At 41.4% G+C, this 26384-nt stretch overlaps 1 protein-coding gene across 1 annotated transcript in view; it reads right to left on the reverse strand.

The window, feature by feature from the left end:
- Positions 1 to 20424: 20424 nt before the first annotated feature.
- The window catches only part of wbp2nl (WBP2 N-terminal like), a 6179-nt gene continuing 219 nt past the window's right edge, over positions 20425 to 26384 (reverse strand). The window contains exons 2-9 of the mRNA XM_081381428.1: positions 26348 to 26384; positions 25335 to 25443; positions 21937 to 22075; positions 21752 to 21844; positions 21506 to 21646; positions 21348 to 21428; positions 21191 to 21276; positions 20425 to 21103 (exon numbers count right to left, since the gene is read on the reverse strand). The exon at positions 26348 to 26384 is cut by the window's right edge and continues 45 nt beyond it. Coding sequence (XP_081237554.1) covers positions 21050 to 21103; positions 21191 to 21276; positions 21348 to 21428; positions 21506 to 21646; positions 21752 to 21844; positions 21937 to 22075; positions 25335 to 25443; positions 26348 to 26384 — 740 coding nt within the window. The 3' untranslated portion in view covers positions 20425 to 21049. The remainder of the gene's footprint in view (positions 21104 to 21190; positions 21277 to 21347; positions 21429 to 21505; positions 21647 to 21751; positions 21845 to 21936; positions 22076 to 25334; positions 25444 to 26347) is intronic.

Below are 26384 nucleotides of genomic sequence, written 5' to 3' on the forward strand. Positions count from 1 at the left end.
CAGGGGGTTTGATCCTCGTGCCCATGGTGGTGTCAGCTGGTAAACGAGTTTTTGCCAGTGCAAGTTTTAAATTGGTCGACAGAAGATGTTTGGTTGGCTACGGCCAAAAGCAAGGCTTGTAGTACTGTCCCAAGGTTGCCCAGTGGAGAGTGGTTCTTGTAATGTAGCATTCCGACGGATTTCCCAAGATCATGAGGAAGTTACTGTCAGTGTAAGGTCGATGACAGGGACCCACAGTGACTTACCGTGTCCCTCAGACAGGGTACAGGTGGGGGGAACTCCAGGTCAACAGGCAGAGTTGAGAGCATTGTTGAGGCAGTACTCGGATGTGTTCGCAAAGTGTGATGAGGATCTTGGGTACACTGATCGGGTTAAACACGAGATTCCTGTGTCCGACAATACCCCCGTTACCCAAGCATACAGACGGATACCTCCAAATCAGTTTGAGGAGGTGAGGGAGCATATTTCCGGACTTCTCAAGAAAGGAGTTATTAAGGAAAGTTCAAGTCCATATGCCTCCCCGGTGGTCTTAGTCAGGAAGGCAGATGGGAGTTTGCGGCTATGCGTGGACTACCGAAAACTGAACTCGAAGACTCTGCGAGACGCATTTCCCCTGCCGCGGATAGATGAGAGCTTGGATGCGCTGGGTAAAGCACAGGTGTTTTCAACCATAGACTTTGCAAGGGGTTATCACCAAGTAGCTGTTCACGAGAAGGATCAGCATAAGACCGCCTTCGTCACGCCATTCGGACTGTATGAATATCAACGGATGCCGTTTGGTCTCTGCAATGCACCGGCGACATTTCAGAGACTCATGCAGGCCGTAATGGGTGATCTGGTGTTCCAAATGGTTCTTGTCTACTTGGATGACCTTCTCGTCTATTCGAGTACTTTCGAGACTCACCTGTCCAGACTTGAAACAGTGCTTCGCCGACTGAGGGAGTCCGGGTTGAAGATTAAAGTGGAGAAATGCCACTTTCTCCAAGCGGAGGTGAGGTTTCTGGGGCACAGAGTATCGGCCCAAGGGGTAGGCCCGGACCCCGACAAGATCAGTTCGGTAGAGCAGTGGCCAACACCTAGCACCGGGAAGGAATTGCGATCCTTTTTGGGGTTTTGCAGTTATTACCGCCAGTTTATAGCAGATTTTTCCAAGGTGGCGGGACCTTTGCACGATGTTGTGAATAAGTGCACCAAAAAGGGCAGCGGGGCCCAGTGCAATAAGTTGTTTCAGGACTCATGGACATCGGAGTGCCAACAGGCATTTGAACGTCTGAAAAGGGAGCTGACCTGCGCTCCAGTGCTGGGATATGCCGATGTCTCTCTTCCGTTCATGCTGGAGACGGATGCCAGTAGCTTTGGTTTAGGCGCTGTCTTGTATCAGTACCAGAATGGGAGAAAGAAGGTCATAGCCTACGCTAGTCGGAGATTGAGAGGTGCCGAACGCAACGACCGGAACTACAGCAGCATGAAGTTGGAGCTCCTGGCGTTAAAGTGGGCTGTAGCCGAAAAGTTTAGAGGTTATCTGCTGGGATCTCGTTTCACTATCCTCACGGACAACAACCCACTCTGCCATCTAAACACGGCTAAGCTGGGAGCGGTGGAGCAGCGGTGGGTGGCACAGCTGGCCGTGTTCAATTTCGAGGTACGCTATCGGCCGGGGCGTTGTAATACAGCTGCTGATGCTCTCTCCCGGAGGCCAGAAATGGAAGAAGGGGAGATAGTGACAGAAGATGCGGAGTATGATGGCTGTGTGGCCATTTGCAATGAGCTGCAGGTGGGAACTGCTGTAGAACCAGACCTTGCAACAGCTGAATTGGGTTTAGTGGAGCTGATGGAAGAGGAAGCTAGCTTGGATCCTGCCCTCGGAAACACTCCAACGTTACCTGGGTATACTAAGGAGGAGCTCTGTCACTTTCAGGATGCTGACCCTTTTCTGAGTATCCTAAAACGGTTTTGGCAGTCGAGTAGGAAGCCTTCTTCTCGCGAGAGACGGACTTTGCCTCGGCAAGTGCGATCATTGCTCAAACAATGGGACAAGTTCAAGGAAGATGGAGGATTATTGTATCGGGTATTCGATGATGTGTTTCTAGGTGAGTGTCAGCAGCTGTTACTTCCCGTTTGTCTGGTTGAGCCAGTGCTACGGAGTGTTCATGACCAGATGGGAAACCAAGGAATTGAGAGGACGTTGGGCTTGCTCAAGCAAAGGTGTTATTGGGCAGGTATGCATGAAGCTGTAGACAAATGGGTGAAAAACTGTCAACGCTGTATACTGGCAAAGATGCCTCAGCCTAAGATCCGGGCATCTTGGACCCCTTTTCTGGCTTCCCGTCCATTAGAAGTGGTAGCTGTTGATTTTACTACCCTTGAGGCTGCCTCTGATGGTCGAGAAAATGTCCTTGTGGTGACAGATGTTTTCACCAAGTTCAGCCAGGCTTTCCCCACCCGGGATCAGAAAGCTGATACCACCGCAAAGGTCCTCTTGAAAGAGTGGTTCCTCAGGTATGGAGTACCGCAGAGACTGCACTCCGATCAAGGGAGGAATTTTGAGAGCGCGGTTATAGCAGAACTGTGCAGACTGTACGGGGTACGGAAGTCAAGAACTACTCCGTATCACCCACAAGGGAACCCCCAGTGTGAACGATTCAATCGCACGCTGCATGACCTGCTGCGCACATTACCGCCCGACAAGAATATCGCATATTCAACCTTGTCCATTACCAACCCCGGTGCCAGCACCGCGTAGCAAGGTACGGCAGGTGAAGGAAGGTGTTAGTTCCCTGGATAAAGGACCGTTATTGCCTTTGGGCCTTGAGTGTGTAGTTGTGGATGAGACATGGCAAACAGCGAGAGGGCGGTCATCGCCTTTAGTGAAAGATGGTCATGAGCAATCCAATCCGCAAGCAGAGGGTTCGATAGAGCCTCGATGCGAGGGTGTTAAAGAACCATTAACTGCGTCAGAGGAAGTAATTGATAGTGGGGAAGTGGTACCAACATACTCAGTTCCTGATACTTTGGTGAAGCATCCAATCCCGGCTCAGAGACATAGTTTGGGCGTCCCAGAGAATCCAAGAGCACCTACACCAATGCCACGTCGGTCTCAAAGGCAGAATGCAGGTCAACACAGTAACCCATACCATTTACCCCAGTACGTTTGTAACTCTGTGTCATTCAGTCCAGACGTTTTGTCTCAAGTTTTGGCGGGCATGGTAATGTACACGTCTGAAAAACTGAAAAGTGTTGTTGACGGTTGAAAGGGAAGTCCACGTGGACGTTGACTTATGGCAGGGGAGAGTGTAACCAGGGCAAAAATAGCCTGTAGTTATGCTTCCCGCCTCTAGAGGGCACTCTGGTGCACACGAGTAGTGCAGTAACGGAAAGAACAAGAAGTTTCGGTTTTGCCTATTTATAGACCTTCAGAGAACGCGTGAGCTGAGGCCCGTTTAGAAACTAACACCAACTTATACCATTTGCTTATAAGAAAGCGAAAGGGGAAACCCCCAATTTGGTGTTCTGTTTGTTGTTGGAGTAGTTTGTTTCTTTCTAATCTTTGTTTCTCCCGAGTGCCAGAGATTTCTGTGTGAAACAAGCATATACATTCCACAGTGACGGCGACTGAGCGTGAGTGTTTGTCTAATGGAAATGTAACATGTTATTTGAACTCATTATTACAGCTCATGTGATTATTGAGGAGAAATATAAACAATACTTCTGTTTCTGTGATAATATAATGTCAGAGGGGAGAACGAAGAGACGTTAGTGCACGTGAGATGACCGTTGTGCGGGTTTTCTAGTACGGTGCATCGCTTCACAGAGTGAGTGTCATTTTATTTCATTCTTTTATTGTAAATGCTTATATTCACCCAAAGAAAGTATTTGGCTAGCTCTGCACTGTTTGTAATGCCAAAGTTTATTAATAATCTGTAAGAGATAAGAATGAGTATAGTAATGTTAATTGTAAAGTGTTAAGTATGTTCATTCCTGTCCTACAAGTGTGTCAGTGGCTTACTGTATGAGAATGTGTCTTTAATCATGTTTATGTTTTGTTCTTATTCAGAAAACATAAAAAGCCACTACCGTTGTTTATTTGGGGTATAAGTGCTCACATAAACCGTTTTGTGTATTGTTTTATTTTTGGGAATATACCATTATTTGCTAAAAGCTAAAAGGGAAAATTAACACAAATTGAGTAGGCCTATTGTGAAAGAGAACTTACTGAGGGAAAAATATGGAGGTGTAACTATTTTCCTTTATTTTGGGTTGTTTCTTTGTACATTTGTGGAACATTGTAACTTACACTGTACGTGGCGAGCTTTGTTTGAAAGTTTTTATGTTTGTTATTCTCCTATTGTAACTCGTTGTATAAATTTTTGTTTATATTCCTTACCACAAGCGGAAACTCCAGACATTAACGCTGCGTCTATCTCACACGCAGTCGAAAATAAAGAACCCCTTTTTTTAGATGTTTGGTTGTGTTTGAGTTTTATATAGTGTACACATTTACACTGCCACATTTATCTTTTGTTTTGTTGTACTGGTGGTGTAAAGGAATACAAATATTATCCTAGTGCATGTTTAATCATATTGTTTTAAATGATTTGTTAATGCATTATTTTGTCATGACTTTTACTTGAGAGGGCCCTAATGATGATCAAATTCACTGTTGACTACTTACCAAACTCAGCTCATGATTGATCATAAACTGACTGTCAAACACACAACGAGTGTTCAGCTCAGTGAAGTGATGTTGTGTGATCAGAGAACAGAAGTACAGTGTCATCACGACTGTGTCTGGATGGAGAGTGAACTACTGATCCCAGCAAACCTTCCCTGAGTTTTGCTCCTTCCTTTGGGAACTGTTCCACAAATATTCTTTGTGGGTTTTGAGTTGTTATTTAGTATTTAGCTGTGCATAAGTCACAGTAGGGTGAGTTTGAAGGAAAGAGAGAAACAGAACAGATAAAGAGCTTTTAAGGGCAGTTATTAGTGTATTTCTACGGTTGAAGAGGAGGATCAACTAATCCTGTGCCGTCCAGTAATGTTTATGACAAAGCTGAAATCAAAAGTTCAAGATATGATGATATTACATTATTTAAATTTGTTTCAAAGTCAGAGTATTTCTTATTCCATCTTAAAGAGGCGTTTGATTTGGTTTATCTATAAATGTTAATGAATGCATTAGCTATCAAACAGCGGAAAAAGACTGTATGATTTGAATCTTCTGCTTTGTTTCCTGGTGGGGTTTATGTTTTTTCATTTATTAATATCATAATGATCACTGAGATATACTGTGTTTCAGGAACCAGTGGAGTGACTAAGTTCGTCAGTTCTGGTGAAAATGTCTCTCTGTCCTGTAATAAAGCTCTTTCTGACTGCAAATCAACTACATGGATCTACTATAACAGACATTCGGGGAGAGTTAAACTGATTACTGGAGGGATAAAGAATAAAGACACAGAGAGACATGAGAGACTGAGTCTGGAGTCTGACTGCTCTATGAACATCAAGAACGTCACAGGAGAAGATTATGGATCATACACCTGTGAACAATATGTGAATGAACAACAAGAAACTAATGCACGTGTTTATCTGCATGTTCTTCATGGTAAGTTTATGATTATGTGGTCAATTTAAAAAGGGCAGATTCTCCCTCTAAACTCAGATGATGATTGAAGAGTCTGTGATTTGTGTCTTGTGTTCAGTTTCAGTGTCATCATCATCATCATCATCTTCATCCTCACAGACTGAGATCAGTCCAGGCCGCTCTGTGACTCTCTCCTGTCAGTTGTATCCATATGCTGGAGTCTCCTGTGATGATTGGGTCCGTTCTGTGGGAGTTGAGCTGTTGTGGGTGAATCAGGCTGGTGTTGATCTGAAGACAGACTCCAGATATCAGATATTCCCATTACATCGCTGTATCCTCACTCTGACTACAACACTCCTGAATGAAGATGACAACAGAGAGTGGAGATGTCAGCTTACTCGCAGAGATCAACTGGAGACCTCAGTCAGATACACTGTCAAATATTCAGGTGAGAAAACACTCTTTTCTGACAGATTTGTGAAAACTTCCACAGATCGGCTCAAATCGAGGAGACTTTAGTCAGGAGACTTAGTTAACAAACCCTGCAGCTGTCTGTTAACTCTTCTCCGATGGCTCAGAGGATAAACCAATTTGTACTAGTTTGCAACGGTTCTTTGAATGGAGTGAAACTCACCGAATCTTTTGTAGAGAAAGATTCCATCTGGAAAAGTTCAGTCTTTGAGATTCTTTGTGCTTGAAGTTTCAAGATTCAGTCTGGAAAAGTTCATTCTTTGTTGAGCTTGAAGTTTCGAGATTCAGATCTTTGAGCTTGAAGTTCTTTGAGTTTCATTTTTCTCCATCCGGGTCACGGCACCATCTGTTGTAAACTCAGAATCGAAGACCAGGAGACTTGGTTGTTTCTTCAGCAGGGATTCTTTATTGAGATCACGAGCTGTCAGTATCTGCAGTCACCAAAGTCTGACTAACTTAACTTTACAGTATAGTTTTTATACATTTACAAGGAGGTGGGACTTTTGGAGGTGGAGACAAGTCAAACAAAGCAGAGGGATGATTCTTGATTCAATCAAGAATCAGCATAACATTCAATCATTCAAATGATCAAATCAGCCTGATAGCATCACCCATACCTTCACATGATCATAGCTTAACTTGGAGTCATGACACTGTTCAGGAGGTGTATGACTCACATGAACATGAATTAAACATATTCCCACAGTATATTTGGCCTATACTTGTTGATCGAGATATACTTAAAAGTATAATTAAGTATTCTAAGTATTCTTGGCTTGTACTTGTGTTTACTATTTTGATTGAGTAGCTTTTTTTTAAATTATAATATTACACACCGTCTTATAAACTAACATGTTCAGCTTTATATAGTAACAAACTTTCGGGTGGAATAGCTTATAGAGTAAATAAAATAAGCATGAAAAATAAGTTTATTCAAGTGTTCTATTAGAATACTTTTTTTCAACTAAAAATAGGAAAGCATACTTTCAGTCTACATTGTATATACTTCTCAAAAATATACTTTATATACTTCTCAGAAATATACTTAATTACACTTAAGTGTACTTGACTTATACTGACAGAAAAGTCCAAGTATATTTGGCCTATACTAGTTTAATTATTCAAAGTATATTTGGCTTGTAGTTGTGTTAACTCTTTTTTTCTCAACTATTTTGTTTAAAATGTTTCCTTTCTTTATGAAACTTACCGACATTCAAGTGTTGATAAAAAAGGATGCATGAAGCTAATAAAAGGTTTTTAAAATTAAAGTACAGTTATAAAAAATAACATTTAAACATAGTAGTATAGGCCTACTGCAAGTGCAAAAATTTTATATAAATAGTAAACTATAAGTATAATGTTAAGTTCACTTAAAGAAATCTTGTAGTATAAAACTACTAAACTTGAAGTATACTTTTTTTGTAAAAACGTTTGTAAAATAAATGCCTTGACATTGTGTAATCATATTGACAGTTGTAACATCAACTACAGCAACAGCACTGATTCCAGGTGTGTATGAACGAACTACAGCAGCAGCTCCTACACACGGTTCATGATCACATGATCACTGTCACACACATCAACCTTGAAGGATTCCTCAATATTTGTGCATTTGAATGTTTTCATACAGGAAACGTATATTTTAGATGCCATCAAGAAATATATATTCCACATTTCAATGTTTCTGCAAACTTAGAAATGCAAGTGTGCTAGAACCTCACTTAACATGAATATCTATGAATGAATACAGCATCAAATAGATTTACTTTTGGTGAATGTTGATAGTCATTCTCCTCCTGACAGCTTGAGAGTGAAGTAAGAAGATAATAGATGACAGACTCGTGCACATATTCATCATTTCTGTGATGTGAAGCTCCAGTATTATGTGATGATGATGTTGTGTATATGTGGCATTATGTGTTGAACTGAACTAACAGACGTGATCCACAGATCCAGCTGATACAGCATCAGAAACTGAAGTCAGTGTGACTGCTGGATCATTATACAGAGGTACGACACGTTCATTTATACTGACAGCTTTATAACATTAAACTATCAGTCAGTCTGTAAATGCTTCATCAATAACTGTTGATAGTTGAATACCCTTGACTTCAGTCATGTACAGTTTCTCTTCTTCCTCTCATGTTTCCTGCAGTGATTGTGAGTATTGTTGGGATGGCAGTGTTTGCTGCTCCTACTGTGATTCTTCTTCAGATCATCTGTGCAAGAAGAGCTGGTGAGTTTTGAGCCGCACACAATCTGATGATTCACACTCATCTGATCTGGAACAATCTGCAATCATGATAAAAACACATACGAGAGGTCAGTCAATGCTTTTATTTTGCAGGGAGGAAGGACTCGAAGCACCCAGAGGAAATAGAGATGCCGACAATATTAGAATAAAATACTGATGAGTTTAGAGCCAATCTGCAGCAATATTTACAATAGCAAAAACTTACAGAGGATTGTTCATTGTTTTATTTTCTTTTCTCAGAAAACGGAGAAAAAACTCTGATCAGCCTAAAGAAATAGTGACACCAAGTTTAGATTAAAATGTTTTTTTTGTTTGTTTCTTTTTAACAAATAAAAGGCCAGATTTTTTTTCATTAACATCCAGTGATCTCTGCATATGATCACAATGTGAGTCACAAGTGTAACCTCACTGTGCACTCACTGTGTGCTCATATAATGGCCTCAATGTGAGGTCACCCCAGCTAGAAATGTTATTGGACATGAACTTCATCGTTTAGACGTCAAATTTTGGTTGAAAATGAAAATTGGGTTGACGTGTTAGGCCGGCTACACACTGGCTGTGTGGCGTGTCCGTATTTATTTCGGCTTCCATGTTAACAGGTTAGAGCTTGCACACTGCCTGCGTGCTAGAAATAGAACCAACACCTATTTTTCACACGACACGCAAGTGTGTTGGAAGCGTTTCCAGGCAAAATAGAATAGGAAAAGATGTTTATATGTCATTTTGACAAGAATACATATTAATAAATGATATTTTGATGTTAGAAAGTCTCTAGGTTTTGACATAAATGCAGATATATATATATATGTAATTTAAAAGAAAATAATAATAATTATCGATTTTCAAATATTGCACCTGTCAATACAGAATGGAATATTTTGCCGCAAAACTGCTGACGTTGTCTTTGCTGTATTCACTTATTACTAACCAAATTTACTTTATTTCTGTCATATGTGTGGAAAAGTTCTTATTGAGATTAACAGAGGTTTAGATGTTGATGATTTATTGAAATTAATAGTTTGGTTTGATGTCATCATTATGGTGATCAGTGTTTGTTTAAGTTGTCCAGTTTGACTCTTGATGTTTTAATGTTAGTTTTTCTCTGGCTGCTGGAACTGTGTGTTATGGCAAGAACAGTAAGAGAAAATGTGATCAGAAGATGTCATCTACTTGATGATGATGATGATAACGATATAATCATCGTGTAGTGCTCTGATCAGCTGATCTCTTCTAAACTGTCATGTGTATTATTAATTTAATATAATTCATTATTATATAATATAATATTATTCTAATTAATTATAAATAATATAATTCAATTCATAGTAATGTTTCTACAGTATGACATCCAAAAGTGTTTTAATAAAATAAACTGTATAATCGCTAATCAAGGTCTTCATGATTACTTCAACATCAAACTCTGAGAAGAAATCAAGCCGAACTACAGCAGCAGCTTCTACACAAGGTTTCGAACTCCTGTCGACTGCCATCCCACACTCCCCAGACATCGTCCAGAAACCGAAAGTAGGATAAAGGGACCTTCTCGCATTTAGGAAAGACAGTTTCCTCCCATTGGGCCATGTATATATCTGCATAAGCTGGTGCAAACCTTTTTCCAATAACCGTCCCCTTAAAGGGTAACTAAACCCTAAACCAACTTTTTTTAGTGAATGATCTGTAAGAATGGGACTTTATTAGTGCTGTTCATTGAATCAAGTAATTTTTTTGACATTTGTGTTTAAAGTATTTTAATTTTACTAAATATGGTGTAAAAACGTCTGAGTGCTGCCCTCTTCAGGTTGAACAGTGGCTACTGCAGTTGAATTTTCCTATTGGAAGTTGTGGTACACTCTGATGTCAGAGGGTACCAGATAACCACGCCCTTGCCTGCAGAGAGATACGTCTCAGATGCACGCCCCCTCTCCACTGGGCTCTGCCTACTTTTCCAGCATTTTTCAAATATTGCCAGTGGGTGGAGTCAGGCTCTGACCAGGGGTTTAGTTACTCTTTAATCTGCAGATTGAAGTCCCCCTCAAACTCAAAATCATTACGAGTCAAACTTAACTCTAAAAGTTCCAAAACCGCCTCCTCCGGTCGAGAAGCATCGGGGAACCTGGCAAAACAATCTCGCACTGCCTTTAATCCTAGAGGAGTCTCAATGTTAGTATTAAGACTCTCCACATCCAACGAGAACAAGAACGCATCAGGTGGCACTCTCAGACTTTTGACCTTTTCCAAGAAGTAATAGGTATCCCTAATGTAACTAAAATGATTGGTAGATAAGGGATACAAATAAAAGTCAATACACTCCGCCACCCTGTGACTCTCACTTCCACAGTCCGAGACGATCGGACGACCGGGAGGCATGAAGGGGTTAGGCCATTTATCCCGAGGATTATGAACCTTAGAAAGTAAATAAAACCACCTGGGCCTAGGCCTCACTTCCCCCAGCAAACAATTCGCTTGTCGCTTACAAATGAAACCTGTCCTCAGTAAGGTATTCACTACTCTTTCAATGCAGGGTACCGACTCCATAAAGATGGGGGCCGACAACTTGGAATAAAAGGACTCATCTGTTAATTGTCTCAGTCCCTCCTGCACATAAAGTGCCCTATCCATAATTACCACCGCACTTCCCTTATCTGCAGGTTTAATCCCAACATCCCGGCTGCGAGCTAATTCCTCTAATGCTTCCACTTCCTCCGGGGGTAAGTTAGGTCTCGGGGCCTGTGCTCTGGATAAGGCTACCTGGACCCCTTCCAAGGTACTCTCAAAGAAATCCCATACTTCCCGGGCAATTTCTGGGGCGGTGGTACCCACCCCGATCTCTCGCAAAATAGTCAGCTTTGGACGTCAATATCAGTACTCGGACCGAAATACACCGCCCTTTTGATTTTGTCATGAAACTGACCCAGATCTGCTAGCAACGGGCTTCTGTCAACCTTTTTCACTAAATGAGAAGGGATAAACGATAAACCCCTATCCAGTAACCTAACCTGTGCCGGTGTGAAATGAAAACACTGAGACAAGTTTATGACAGAACCCATTTTATTTACATCAAAGTCAGGACCCTGATGGGAAGGCCCCTTTAACTGTTTAAATGGCCCAGCCAATGCTGTAGCATCGCTCGGGCCCAATGGATCTTGTCTGCCTCCACTTTGAGCCGGTCAGCAGGTAGGAGGGGAATGCAACACTCCGTTCTAAAAGTGATGTCATTCAGCCCCTTAAGATTTTTAACCTGCTGTTCTGGCAGGGTGGACTCGAAATTAATCAGCGGGATATGAATCACCGCGTTGGGAAATGTCCCAACTGCTGCCTCATGAAGCCGCTCCACACACTTCCTCAAAGCGACCAGGCTACTCTGGCTCCGGTCATTCAAGCCGAACGCCAGCACTACCTGCCTGATCATCCGGGACACCGGGGTCTTGTGCTTAAAGGGATACTCCACCGTTTTTTCATATTAAACTATGTTATTCCCTTAACTAAGACGAGTTGATACATACCTCTCTCATCTCAGTGCGTGCAATTAATCGCTCTGGCGCGCGGTGATACTTTGATCGCACTTAGCTTAGCCCAGTATATTCAATGGAATCTGACAGCTATGAATTTAGAAGTGACCAAACATATCAACGTTTTCCCTATTTAAAAACAGTTACACGAGTAGTTATACGACCAAGTAGCCTATGGTGACAAAATAAAACGTGGCGCTTTTCTAAGCGGGTTAAAAAGGATAACTATAATGTATGGCGGAATAGCACTTATGGGAGTACTTCGACTCGGCGCAGTAAAAAGTCACACCTGATCCTCTTCCCCTTGACAGAAGTGAGAGGAAGAGGATCAGGCATGACTTTTTACTGTGCCGAGTCGAAGTACTCCCATAATCACATAGAGACATACACACACGAAATATATAAACAATACACAAGATCTATTTTCCCACTGGATTCATAACAGCACAGTCTTGTGCTCGTTGCTACGATACACAGACTCACAGTGAATTGACGACCAATTAAAATTGCTCGTTTTCCGTAATTTTGATCTCACTTCTCACATACTTTCCTAATTCCTACTTACTTTTTTTTTAACTTAGGCCTACCCAGACTTTTGTTAAATCATCAGGGCATGGTTGCACAAACACCTGAATCAAAGATTGGTGTTATGAACCAAATATTCTGGAACGGAGAGTTTTGTAGCACTGAACGTGATATTACTACAGTAACAAACCGCCTAATCAATTTTGAGATTTTTGGATATTTGTCTTCAATAACATGTCTTCTTTCAGACTTGTGGTGAAAAAAAGTCCGAAATACACATTTAGGTCTTTATTTTACTACACTTCGTCTTTTTGCGTCTGTAGATTTCTCATAAATTCAACAAAAGTTTGCGTTCTTAATCAACATACTTCTCCGCGATCTCTGCCGTCACCCTCTCATCACATGCACCGTTAGGAAGCTCTCTCTCTCTTCTGTACAGTCCTATTGGATCCAAATATGGTAATTTCCTTTTCATCAGCAGCCAATCATGAAAGTAAAAAGACTGAATGCGCGATCTCATTGGCTGATGATAAATCTTTAAAGCCCGTTTTTCTCAAAATGACCTTTCTCTCATTCTCCAAGTCTGAAATCTCCACTTCAGTAGTACCTAGTTTCTTTATTACATTGTATTGCATTTTGTAGAAATATAGTGTAAGCCATGCATTGCTTGGAAATATTGAGATCTAGTAAGTCAGTATAACATAGACATCTGTAGACATGAAGTGGCAGCTTCAGCCATTTGCAGCAATGAAAAGTTTGGCGGCTGCAGCAGCCATTTAGGTTTTGGCTGAGCCGGCTAGCCAGCCAATAACTTCATCAGCCAGCCATTATTCTCAAAACAAATGGCTTCGGGCTGTAATTAAGTGCACGCACTGAGATGAGAGAGGTATGTATCAACTCGTCCTAGTTAAGGGAATAACATAGTTTAATATGAAAAAAAAACGGTGGAGTATCCCTTTAAGGAGGCTGTAGGCTTGTGCCAAGTTAGCCCCCGGAAAGCCATGTACTTCTACATCCCGGTTACCTATTTCAGGAATTTGGCTCAAATTGGATCCCCCCACGATCAAGATAGATCTCTCCGGGGCCTGGCCCCATGATCTATATTTATCCCCAACCACCTTGTGCCTAACATTGCGGCTCTTCCCCACCGGTGCAGGGATTTCCTTGGTCTCTGGGATCTCTGGCCCCTTCTTAACAACCTCCTGGGCGACCACCGGTTCAGCCTGGCTCTCCTCCAGGAGCCAGTCCCAGTCCGAACCCTCCTCCACCACCTCCACCTCCACCTCCGGTTCTGGACCCCAACTGCCCTGCTCCTACTGGGGCCTAGTCCCTTCCTGGCCTTCCCCAACTTCGGGGTCTCCATCCTGAGGCAGATCTCTTCCAGCTCCTCTTCCAAGCTGTACCCTGGACTTTTCCCTAAGTCCGAGACCTTCTGTGGGACACACACCCCCCTTAGATGCCACAGCTGAAGACCCCTTGGCCGGCTGACTCTCCACGACCGGCTGGGGCTGCTTCACCGCAGCCTTCCGGCTACCCTCAGGGACCACTGCCGTCTCCCCAACCACTCTCATACTCCCGTGCGCCTCTTCTTCTCCCTCCCGTACTTCAACCTCTCCCCCCGATGGAGAAAAAGGTGGCCTGGCCTGAAACCGTACGGCCCTACTCCTTGGGGCCCGGCTTGACCCCTCTCCCCCGTCATCTCCCTCTCCTTGGGCCATGAGTCGGACGACAACTGTTGAGGCCGGTGTTTGGTGTTTTAAGCCCCCAACGGCGCCTTCCAGGCAGCGAGGGGATGGGTAGGTTTAAGGTTGAGGGTAGGGTTAGCTGCCTCTAAGGAGCCATTGGGGGCTTAAAACACCATCGAGCGTTGAGGCCCGCCGGATGGTGACCTCCCTGAGGCTCTTAACACCATAATGGGTCCACTTGATTGCGATCGCCCAAGCCTCCTTCCAGCGCACTCTGGAGGCATGGGAGACCGCCTGACTAGCTTCCTGCAGGGACCTTTCATAGTGATCCTCCAGGATGTCTGTCCCGGTCTGCAGCCAATTAGAGGATAGAGTTAACACCCCTCAGGGTCAGGGTTAGGGTTAGGGGTTAGGGGTTAGAGGTCAGGGTTAGGGTTAACGCCCCTCAGGCCGCAGTTCCTCTGGTGCTGCTGCTGCGTGTTCGTGACACATTAACTGACTCTCATCCATGGATGGTCCATTATCTCCTGCACAGACAATAATATTAAATAAAATCAGAATAATTTATGATTTCTTAAAGTAGATGCTGTTGTCTTTCATGCATGAAAAAATAAATAAATGTACAAATACATAGGGAAATAAATACAAATGAATGCATTAGAATTAAGCAAATATACAAATAAAGTAAAACAAAATATAGTTATAAATACATACAGAAAATAATATATATATTTTCCTATTATTAAACGTATTGATTTTTATATATTTTTGCATGTTTAATCTTTCACAAACAACAGGATACACAAATAACTTATTTATATTTACAATAAAACGATGGATAAATGAACTGAACTACTAAAAACAGGCATTCAAGCAAATGTACGTAATTTTTCTGACAAAGGAGTATTTTCTTTGGTTTTGTCCAATGAAAAAACGTTATTTGAACATGTGCATCAGCATCTCACACCAGCCTGTCACTAAAGTCAGCTTTATATCCTGTAGATGTGCAGCTGTGAACTGTAATGCAGTGGGTCAGAGTTCACCGAACACGGCTAATGTTGTCCCGCCTGCCCTCTAAAGCTAATACACGCTCATCTTTGATCTAGTCAAATTAGTGCTGTCACGGTAGTGGAGTTTCTCATCTCTATATAATGCATGGACACAAGTCACCTAAATTTATGTGGGAAACCCATAATTTGCTGAAAAGCGAATACTTTACACCCTTGTCTTCTGAACAGAGGATTACCCCTGACCCGAGTCCCTGTGTGAGCAGCAGATCTCAGTGTATCAGCAGCACACAGTGTTCATTAGTGTCGTGCGGAGGATCTTCTACATATAAAGAAAGGGAAAAAACAAGAATGAGAAAAATATTTAAGTACTTTAATGGAGCTGTAATTGACAACTTTAGTAGTTGTAGCCTTGTAGTTTCAATATTTCAAGATCAACCCTTTTATTTCTTCATGTCCTATAGTATCCAAACAAATACAATGAGCTTGATCAATGAGCTGAGTGTCGATACACACTGCATTCACTACTGGCTGTTTTGTGTGGACACACACACACACATTAATTAATCCTGTTTTCACATACCACTTTCTCTCTGTGCGCTGTGTCCTTTAGCTTCTTCAAGTTGTGCTGGAGGCTGTAGTGACCTGGTCAGCTCTTCAATTTCAGGGTCATCAGAACTCATGTTTTTAGTTCAAATGGACTGAATGGTCTCTAGAGAGAGTTCGATCTTGTCCAGTCTCATAAAGATGGCCCTCACATATGTGCAAGAATCATCTGAAATACAAAAATACATCTGAGCAATTGTGCTATGGTCCTATTTGACCACAAGAACGTACACATAGGCTCAGGTGTGAGTGTGTGCAAGGCAGGGCTTGAGTTTATGTTTGGGCCCTACCTACTCTACAAATGACTGTCAAATCCACGTCTGGAGCTGTACTGGGAGAGCTGGCGATAGAGGGACCGACATCTGTGTACAATAAGATGATGTCACCAAAAGCAAGTTGTCCGGTGATGACGGGCACACCGCAGTCACTGCTCTGGGTCACAGTCCTGGTTGAGGTCACATCCAAATTTGTGAGCAAAGCTGGCAAAAACAGAAACAAAGAAAAGCTGGTTAAGTCAGGGTTTCTGCAGGTTTCATCATGTCTACTTTAAGACTGTTTAAGACCATGATGAATAGATCTGAAGACCTGTAGAATGACCTCAAACCAGATATGCAGAGTCCCAGTGTGTAGGTCCACTCGTTGGGCTTGTTAGGGTTAATTAATCACTGCGCACCTGATGAGTTAATCAGAGTGGGCACAGGTGTAACTCATCAGCACTGTCTTTATCTGGCTGGCGTTCTGTGTGTGTGTTATCGGATCGGTGTTGCTCATGTCTTGTCTTGTGCTCTGTCAGCTCTTCCATTGACTCGAGTCTGGATTGCTGTTCTCTAGTGATGGCCAAATGAAGCGTTTCGAAGCATTATTGCTTTCTGATACAATTGTGTCGAAAATGGTTCATTCCTCGAAGCTTCATTCAGATAGAAATTGCAGCGCCATCTCCTGGTGAAGTAAATGTAATGCAGCAAAGCTGACAACCATGAAATGCAAGTAACGCCCCGTTTATGATGTGTTTACCGAGGCGATCAAAGTTGAAACAGTGTTAGTGCTGTGAAACTCATTTATGTAGGTGAATTTTACAGATACTGATGAATTTCATGTGTTCACCTTGATAATAAAACATTAAGCATGATGTGTGTGTGTTATTATTTCTTTAGACAAGGACAGAAGATCAGACCAGCTTAAAAAAAGTTGGAAACCATCTTTATATATAGGCTATATAAATTTTAGATTCTGTTACCCTGCCCCAAACATAACCATTTTGTAGATAATATATTTAAAATGAGTAGCTTGTTGTAACAATATTGCATTAATAAGGTATTTTGCGACCCAATCCCACTTCTACGTCTAACCTACCCATAACCATTTCTAAATATAAATGTGCCAATGTGTGCCAATAATATAAATGTGCCAATTTTTATTTCTGATTTATGCAAATTTATGTGTGAATTTAAGCGGGATTTGGCTTTAACGGTCTCTGACTGAATCTGGATTCCTGGTTCCTCACAATCATGCGGATTATAAAGATGTGTGTTACAGCGCATAAATAAAAGTGTTGACTTATTTTGTGGATTTGTGTTGCGTTTACTGAAAACACTTTTTGTGTCCTGGCAAACAAAATAAATACAAGGCAACTAAAAAGGTGTTAAAGTGTAGTCTTGTTTAACAATATGTAACGTTAATTATCATCCGAAACGAGCACCACAATTCCCGAATATGTATCGTAGCCTATATGCACAAGTTAGCATGAACAAAACACATTCCCCAAAAATAAATACTTTTAGCCAAGATCTCTCCGTTTCCCATCAAAATGAAACTCACTGAGTCTGCTAAAATGATCTTTACCCGTCCACATTATGGGCCTTTCACACAGGACGCGGGTGCAACAACAAAACAACACACACAAAAAAAATAAAATAAAAAAAATTTAAATAAAATAAGTAATAATAAAATAAAATTATAGCTAGGGCTTTGATCGCAAAGTATATTTTTCAATTAAATTAAGAAGTTTCATTGTTTGTTTACTTTTCATTATGTTAAGGGCTTTTGGTGAAAGAAAGAAACTCGTTATGAAATACATAGAACCTAGGTTTCACTTTCATATATTTACATTTGTGAATGTAAAATTTTGCAAGAATAATTATATTATTTACCAGGAAGTCCCATTCATTATTGTCCAATACAACTCCATAAACAATGTCATTCTGAGAAAAAGGTTCAATACGGATCTTTGTGTGCAGCCAGTCGTGGATTTCAGTCCAGAGACCTTCAGAGTGCATACATTGAAAAAATAAATGAACAGAAGTTTCAATATCATCACAAAATACACAATTGTTCGTTTCAAAACCACATCTCTGTCGTAATAGTTCACCAGATGGATACACACCATTCAAAACCTTGAAATGGATTTCTTTCGCTTTTGGATTTATGGGAAATTTTAAGTATTTAGAGCGTAATGAATATATAGTATCTTTGGTGAAGATGTGTTTAACTGAGTTTCGAAAAGACAATAAAGGGTGTGTAATATATCATCAAGCATCTTTCTAATCGTTTTATTAGGAATTTTCATACTCTTGAAATCACAATTTCCAACCAATAGATGTGGAAGATTCGGGGAAATTTGAGTTGAAAACAATCTCTTGAATAAAATGTAATGTAGGAATGGGAATGGCTCTCATTATGGAAGCGAAGGAATTACGATCAACTAAAAAAACATATTTAAGACAAAAATTTTCGTATGTCATCACACTCCCATTTCCATCAGTCAAATAAATTAAGGACCAAATACCTTTATCCATCCAGTCCTTTTTATATAATGATTTGTTTTTAACTGTAATGTATCTGTTGTTCCAAATCGGCGTGTTATGCGGGGTGAAATTATGGTTGTACAAAAGTTTCCAATATAAAAGGACTTGCTGATGAAATAGGGACAATTTGACGTTTTCAAATTATACAACTACAAGAATGATTATAATTATAACGATAAAATTATTTAACATTAATCAAATACACTAATAGTATCATTGATAATAGTATTGTTCATAAAGTATATTACATTTGTCTAAAGATTTTTTATTAGGCTATTTTTAACTTTATTTTTACTAATGATTTCATGTTGTTATTATTTTTTTATTTTTTTTAAGCAGATAGGCTACTGAGTGTGCATAGTTTTAATGCAAGTCGATATAGTCATATAGCCTATAACCACAGGCCTTCCTACTATTGAGACTGTAAAGTCATTTAGGTGGTGTAAATGTTGATGAGTTAAAGGTAAAAACAAAAACAAATCTTATTTTTACGTCTGCATAACTAATTGGCTACTCTAAAGAAAACTAAAGTCAGGGTTAGGCTATATGTTTTTCCAATACTTTAACTCATCAAAATGTTTCAAACAATTTCACCTCATTTTTAAAGTCAGTTTAATATAATTTAAGTCTACATGACTTGTACAGCCAGGAAATGTGATTATTCTTTGATTACTTATACATGTTTAAGGCAACAGCTGAACTTAAGGTTTTAATTTGTAAGGCAAATGGGCCAAAAAAGAGATTTAACTGACACTGAAAGGTCAATAATTGTGCAAATTAAAAGGTTATCAGAGAATTAAATGCCTTGATATTGCAGGGTCACAAAGGCGCACTGAGAAGGACAGATGCACACATAGCCTACAGCAGAAGACTGAGAGGATTAGAGTTAAGAGTAAAACACCCGTTAGATCCCAGAACCGCACATGTGGATCTCCAAAACTAGCATTGTACAAACTATAACTTTAACAACATTCCCAAAATATGCAAGTAAAATGTTCCAGTTGTGTAAACTCGTCACATTAGAAGAACGTTTTATAAAGAACATTCAACATCTCATCTCTCACAGTTTCCTAATGAGACATTAGGACAATGTTATTTTGAGATCATTGTACAAACGTGTTACCTCAGAAACTTTCCCAAAACACCCTGAATGTTGCAGCTAAAATGATATATCTTAGTTTACATTTAACATTACAGGAACATTTTTTTTAAATGAGAAAACCTCCTTAAAATATTCGTTATAAATATCTTTGGCACACATCCCGACGCTGGTCAATGGGGTCAACACACACACACACACACACACACACACACACACACACACAGACTCCAGGTGTCACTGAAACTAGACAGACATTAAACAGATTTACTACATCTATAACAGATATTAAACACCACTGGATAACGATGACTTACATGATCAGAGACACTGTGGACAGACTTTATCTCACAACCACAGACGAGTCACAGGAGCAGCTGATGACCACAACTGATGATGATGATGAAGATACAACTCGAGGTTAACCCGACTTTCATTTCCAACCATAATCATCCTGACTGACGCATTTTCTACTCAAGGACCCTGACAGAAACGCAGTGGAGTAATAACTACGATTTTTGTCTTTCAAATGTAGTGCACTTAAAGTAAAAAGTTTCGAGAAAGCACAGATACTCTAAAAGTGTACTTTAGTGCAGGACTTGTGGGATAATGATGTAGTGAAACTAGAAAACAGTGTACTGCATGGCGTGAGCCCTCAGTACTGTGTGTGGCCATGAGGCGGCGCTGTTGAGCTGGGGAATGAAGACCAGACGAAGAGTCCATGGGTGTCTCTGTGCTTTAACTCACACAGTAAACCAGAGAACACCACACACTCCAGTACATGTGCTACTGTCCACTTCTGATGAAGATGATGATGAGCACACTGATGACATCAGCGCTCACCTGTCGCTGGAGTTTCACTGACACCATCGCTTGTGTCATTTATAGTGTGTGAAGAGCCGTAACGTGAAACATGATCTGCAGTGTGTGTGTGTCTGAACAGAAACACTAGAACACCAAGAGAATATACAGGTTTTATTCCTCCGTCTACATCACACACACACACACACACACACACACACACACCAACTTCAGCTGTCACCACCTGTGAGTATTTTAATTACATTATCAAAAGGAATTTACAGAATCACCCAGAGAAACACACACACACACACACACACACACACACACACACACACACACACACACACACACACACACACACACACACACACACACACACACACACACACACACACACACACACACACACACACACACACACACACACACACACACACACACACACACACACACACACACACACACACACACACACACACACACACACACTCATCAGGATTAGAAACTGAGCAGGAAGAAATACATGGGTTAATTTCACTCTCGCTGGTTAAATATTAAAGTGAGAGTGTATCTATGAAAACTGCTGCTTTCATCACAGAATCAGAAGAAGAGAGTCGCTGGGATCAGTCCGTGATCCAGTCCATTATCCAGTCCGTGATCCGGTTCTTGATCCGGTCCGTGATCCATTCTGTGATCCGGTCCGTTCACATGTTCTTCTTGTCGGGATTCTCAGGAGGATAATATGGAGGAGGCTGATCCTGAAGAACAACACATGAGGAATCATTTGAAATGACTCACGTTCACTGATTCACCAGTAGAAGAGTGTGTGTGTGTGTGTGTCTCACCATGGGCATGTAGACGCTGTGAGGGTTGCTGGGATTGTAAAATGCACTACTGGCCGCTTCTGCTGCTTTGGCATTTCCTGGAGCGACTGTGAACGACAGACAGAGATCAGATCATGTGACTAAAGACCCCACATACTGTGTGTGTGTGTGTGTGTACCTGGAGCAGGACACCAGTCCTGTGGGGGTCCGGGATACGGAGGAGGCGGAGCCATGTACATGGGAGCGCTGGGATACACACCTGTTCAACAACACAGTTCATCAGTACTGAAGCATTCATCAGCTGAGTGAGTGTGTGTGTGTGTGTGTGTGAGGTACCTGCAGCAGTGGGGGGGTATGGGTAGGGGTTGTACGCAGCCTGAGGCATGCTGGGATACGGGTACGGCTGAGGCATGGCTGGACTGGCGTATCCGTTCATCCCTGCGGCAGATCCGTTCTGAGCCGGAGGAGCTCGAGACGCTGAGCAACACACACACACACACACACACATTCATAAATATATGGACATATATGTGTGTGTTTGTAAAACTCAAGAGTGTTTCAGCATGGATGAATGAGTCCCACCGTTGGTGGCCAGTTTGAAGAGCTGCTGTCCCAGCTCGATGGCGCCTCCGCTGGGGAAACACACCTTAAAGTTGGCCTGGCCTTCCCAGCCGCCTGAGAGACACACACACACACACACACACACACGTGAACACAGCAGCAACACACACACTCAGTGCAGGTGCATGCTGGGTAAAGCACTCTACCTCCCGCCTCGGCCTTGATCAGACCCTGGATGTAGTTGGCGGCGAACACTGGCTGTTCAATGCTGCAGTTCTTCATCAGGTAATACGGGAACATGAAGGAGCAGAACTTGTCCTTCATCACACTGCTCACAAACACCATCTGAGACACACACACACACACACACACACACACACACACACACACACACACGTCTGATTAACCTGTGTTTGTGTTATGGGTTACTTTAAACTCTACTGGGTCAGTTATGATGTGTTTGGGTGGGTTATGGGTTACTTTAAACTCTACTGGGTCAGTTATGGGTTAGTTAAGATGTGTTTGGGTGGGTTATGGGATACTTTAAACTCTACTGGGTCAGTTATGGGTTAGTTAAGATGTGTTTGGGTGGGTTATGGGTTATTTTAAACTCTACTGGGTCAGTTATGGGTTACTTTAAACTCTACTGGGTCAGTTATGGGTTAGTTAAGATGTGTTTGGGTGGGTTATGGGTTACTTTAAACTACTGGGTCAGTTATGGGTTACTTTAAACTCTACTGGGTCAGTTATGGGTTAGTTAAGTTGTGTTGGGGTTGGTTATGGGTTACTTTAAACTCTACTGGGTCAGTTATGGGTTAGTTAAGTTGTGTTGGGGTTGGTTATGGGTTACTTTAAACTCCACTGGGTCAGTTATGGGTTAGTTAAGATGTGTTTGGGTGGTTTATGAGTTACTTTAAACTCTACTGGGTCAGTTATGGGTTAGTTAAGATGTGTTTGGGTGGGTTATGTGTTACTTTAAACTCTACTGGGTCAGTTATGGGTTAGTTAAGTTGTGTTGGGGTGGGTTATGGGTTACTTTAAGCTCCACTGGGTCAGTTATGGGTTAGTTAAGATGTGTTTGCGTGGGTTATGGGTTACTTTAAACTCTACTGGGTCAGTTATGGGTTACTTTCAACTCTACTGGGTCATTTATGGGTTAGTTAAGATGTGTTTGGGTGGGTTATGGGATACTTTAAACTCTACTGGGTCAGTTATGGGTTAGTTAAGTTGTGTTGGGGTTGGTTATGGGTTACTTTAAACTCTACTGGGTCAGTTATGGGTTAGTTAAGATGTGTTTGGGTGGGTTATGGGATACTTTAAACTCTACTGGGTCAGTTATGGGTTAGTTAAGATGTGTTTGGGTGGGTTATGGGTTACTTTAAACTCTACTGGGTCAGTTATGGGTTACTTTAAACTCTACTGGGTCAGTTATGGGTTAGTTAAGATGTGTTTGGGTGGGTTATGTGTTACTTTAAACTCTACTGGGTCAGTTATGGGTTAGTTAAGTTGTGTTGGGGTTGGTTATGGGTTACTTTAAACTCTACTGGGTCAGTTATGGGTTAGTTAAGATGTGTTTGGGTGGTTTATGAGTTACTTTAAACTCTACTGGGTCAGTTATGGGTTAGTTAAGATGTGTTTGGGTGGGTTATGTGTTACTTTAAACTCTACTGGGTCAGTTATGGGTTAGTTAAGTTGTGTTGGGGTGGGTTATGGGTTACTTTAAGCTCCACTGGGTCAGTTATGGGTTAGTTAAGATGTGTTTGCGTGGGTTATGGGTTACTTTAAACTCTACTGGGTCAGTTATGGGTTACTTTCAACTCTACTGGGTCAGTTATGGGTTAGTTAAGATGTGTTTGGGTGGGTTATGGGATACTTTAAACTCTACTGGGTCAGTTATGGGTTAGTTAAGATGTGTTTGGATGGGTTATGGGTTACTTTAAACTACTGGGTCAGTTATGGGTTACTTTAAACTCTACTGGGTCAGTTATGGGTTAGTTAAGATGTGTTTGGGTGGGTTATGGGATACTTTAAACTCTACTGGGTCAGTTATGGGTTAGTTAAGATGTGTTTGGGTGGGTTATGGGTTACTTTAAACTCTACTGGGTCAGTTATGGGTTACTTTAAACTCTACTGGGTCAGTTATGGGTTAGTTAAGATGTGTTTGGGTGGGTTATGTGTTACTTTAAACTCTACTGGGTCAGTTATGGGTTAGTTAAGTTGTGTTGGGGTTGGTTATGGGTTACTTTAAACTCTACTGGGTCAGTTATGGGTTAGTTAAGATGTGTTTGGGTGGTTTATGAGTTACTTTAAACTCTACTGGGTCAGTTATGGGTTAGTTAAGATGTGTTTGGGTGGGTTATGTGTTACTTTAAACTCTACTGGGTCAGTTATGGGTTAGTTAAGTTGTGTTGGGGTGGGTTATGGGTTACTTTAAGCTCCACTGGGTCAGTTATGGGTTAGTTAAGATGTGTTTGCGTGGGTTATGGGTTACTTTAAACTCTACTGGGTCAGTTATGGGTTACTTTAAACTCTACTGGGTCAGTTATGGGTTAGTTAAGATGTGTTTGGGTGGGTTATGGGATACTTTAAACTCTACTGGGTCAGTTATGGGTTAGTTAAGATGTGTTTGGATGGGTTATGGGTTACTTTAAACTACTGGGTCAGTTATGGGTTACTTTAAACTCTACTGGGTCAGTTATGGGTTAGTTAAGATGTGTTTGGGTGGTTTATGAGTTACTTTAAACTCTACTGGGTCAGTTATGGGTTAGTTAAGATGTGTTTGGGTGGGTTATGTGTTACTTTAAACTCTACTGGGTCAGTTATGGGTTAGTTAAGTTGTGTTGGGGTGGGTTATGGGTTACTTTAAACTCTACTGGGTCAGTTATGGGTTAGTTAAGATGTGTTTGCGTGGGTTATGTGTTACTTTAAACTCTACTGGGTCAGTTATGGGTTAGTTAAGATGTGTTTGGGTGGGTTATGGGTTACTTTAAACTCTACCGGGTCAGTCATGGGTTAGTTAAGATGTGTTTGGGTGGGTTATGGGTTACTTTAAACTCTACTGGGTCAGTTATGGGTTAGTTAAGATGTGTTTGGATGGGTTATGGGTTACTTTAAACTCTACTGGGTCAGTTATGGGTTAGTTAAGATGTGTTTGGCTGGGTTATGGGTTACTTTAAACTCTACTGGGTCAGTTATGGGTTAGTTAAGATGTGTTTGGGTGGGTTATGGGTTACTTTAAACTCTACTGGGTCAGTTATGGGTTAGTTAACTTGTGTTGGGGTGGGTTATGGGTTACTTTAAACTCTACTGGGTCAGTTATGGGTTAGTTAAGATGTGTTTGGGTGGGTTATGTGTTACTTTAAACTCTACTGGGTCAGTTATGGGTTAGTTAAGTTGTGTTGGGGTGGGTTATGGGTTACTTTAAACTCTACTGGGTCAGTTATGGGTTAGTTAAGATGTGTTTGGGTGGGTTATGTGTTACTTTAAACTCTACTGGGTCAGTTATGGGTTAGTTAAGATGTGTTTGGGTGGGTTATGGGTTACTTTAAACTCTACCGGGTCAGTCATGGGTTAGTTAAGATGTGTTTGGGTGGGTTATAGTTACCCTGTACTGTGTGAGGAAGACGGAGCCCTTCTTGGTCCCCTTGAACAGGTCGTTCTTGGGTGTGATGTCACTGAAGGACAGTTCGACGTTCTTACATTCTCGTAAGATGCTGAAAGACCAGGATGAAAGCAGGAAGTGAGGTCACAATGGGAACTCAAGCGCACAGAATGGCCACAGTTTCTCAACAGATATGAACAAACACTGTTACTACAGTTCCTGCAGAAATCACCACACTGCCTATAATGATTATAAATCACACGTTATCTGTGTACTAGTCAACTCACTAAATCACATTCATATCAAACCAAAATGATTCATGACAGTATAGATCTGATTAAACACATTGTTATTTGTCGACTAATAAAGATTATGATATGATGAGTGTCTCATAAGGATCTGTACATGATGACAACGTATCAATCAGATTAGGTCAAAATAAAAACAACACAATACATAAACAACATACAAGATGAATCCTCCGCGCGTGTGTTATATCAGCGGGTGAGATGTGTGTGTTATATCAGCGGGTATGATGTGTGTGTTACTGTGATAATGTTGTTGTTGTTGTGTGTTTTGTACCTCTCTCCGGCTTATATCAGCGGGTATGATGTGTGTGTGATTATGTGTTGTTGTTGTGTGTTTTGTACCTCTCTCCGGCTTATATCAGCGGGTATGATGTGTGATTATGTGTTGTTGTTGTGTGTTTTATTGTACCTCTCTCCGGCTTATATCAGCGGGTATGATGTGTGTGTGTGTGATTATGTGGTGTTGTTGTGTGTTTTGTACCTCTCTCCGGCTTATATCAGCGGGTATGATGTGTGATTATGTGTTGTTGTTGTGTGTTTTGTACCTCTCTCCGGCTTATATCAGCGGGTATGATGTGTGTGTGTGTGTGTGATTATGTGGTGTTGTTGTGTGTTTTGTACCTCTCTCCGGCTTATATCAGCGGGTGTATGTGTGTGTGTGTGTGTGTGTGTGTGTGTGATTATGTGTTGTTGTTGTGTGTTTTGTACCTCTCTCCGGCCTGGATCAGCACTCCTCCGTTCGGGT

The sequence above is a fragment of the Scardinius erythrophthalmus genome (genome assembly GCF_964197995.2).
Source record: "Scardinius erythrophthalmus genome assembly, chromosome: 1".
Lineage (NCBI taxonomy): Eukaryota > Metazoa > Chordata > Actinopteri > Cypriniformes > Leuciscidae > Scardinius > Scardinius erythrophthalmus.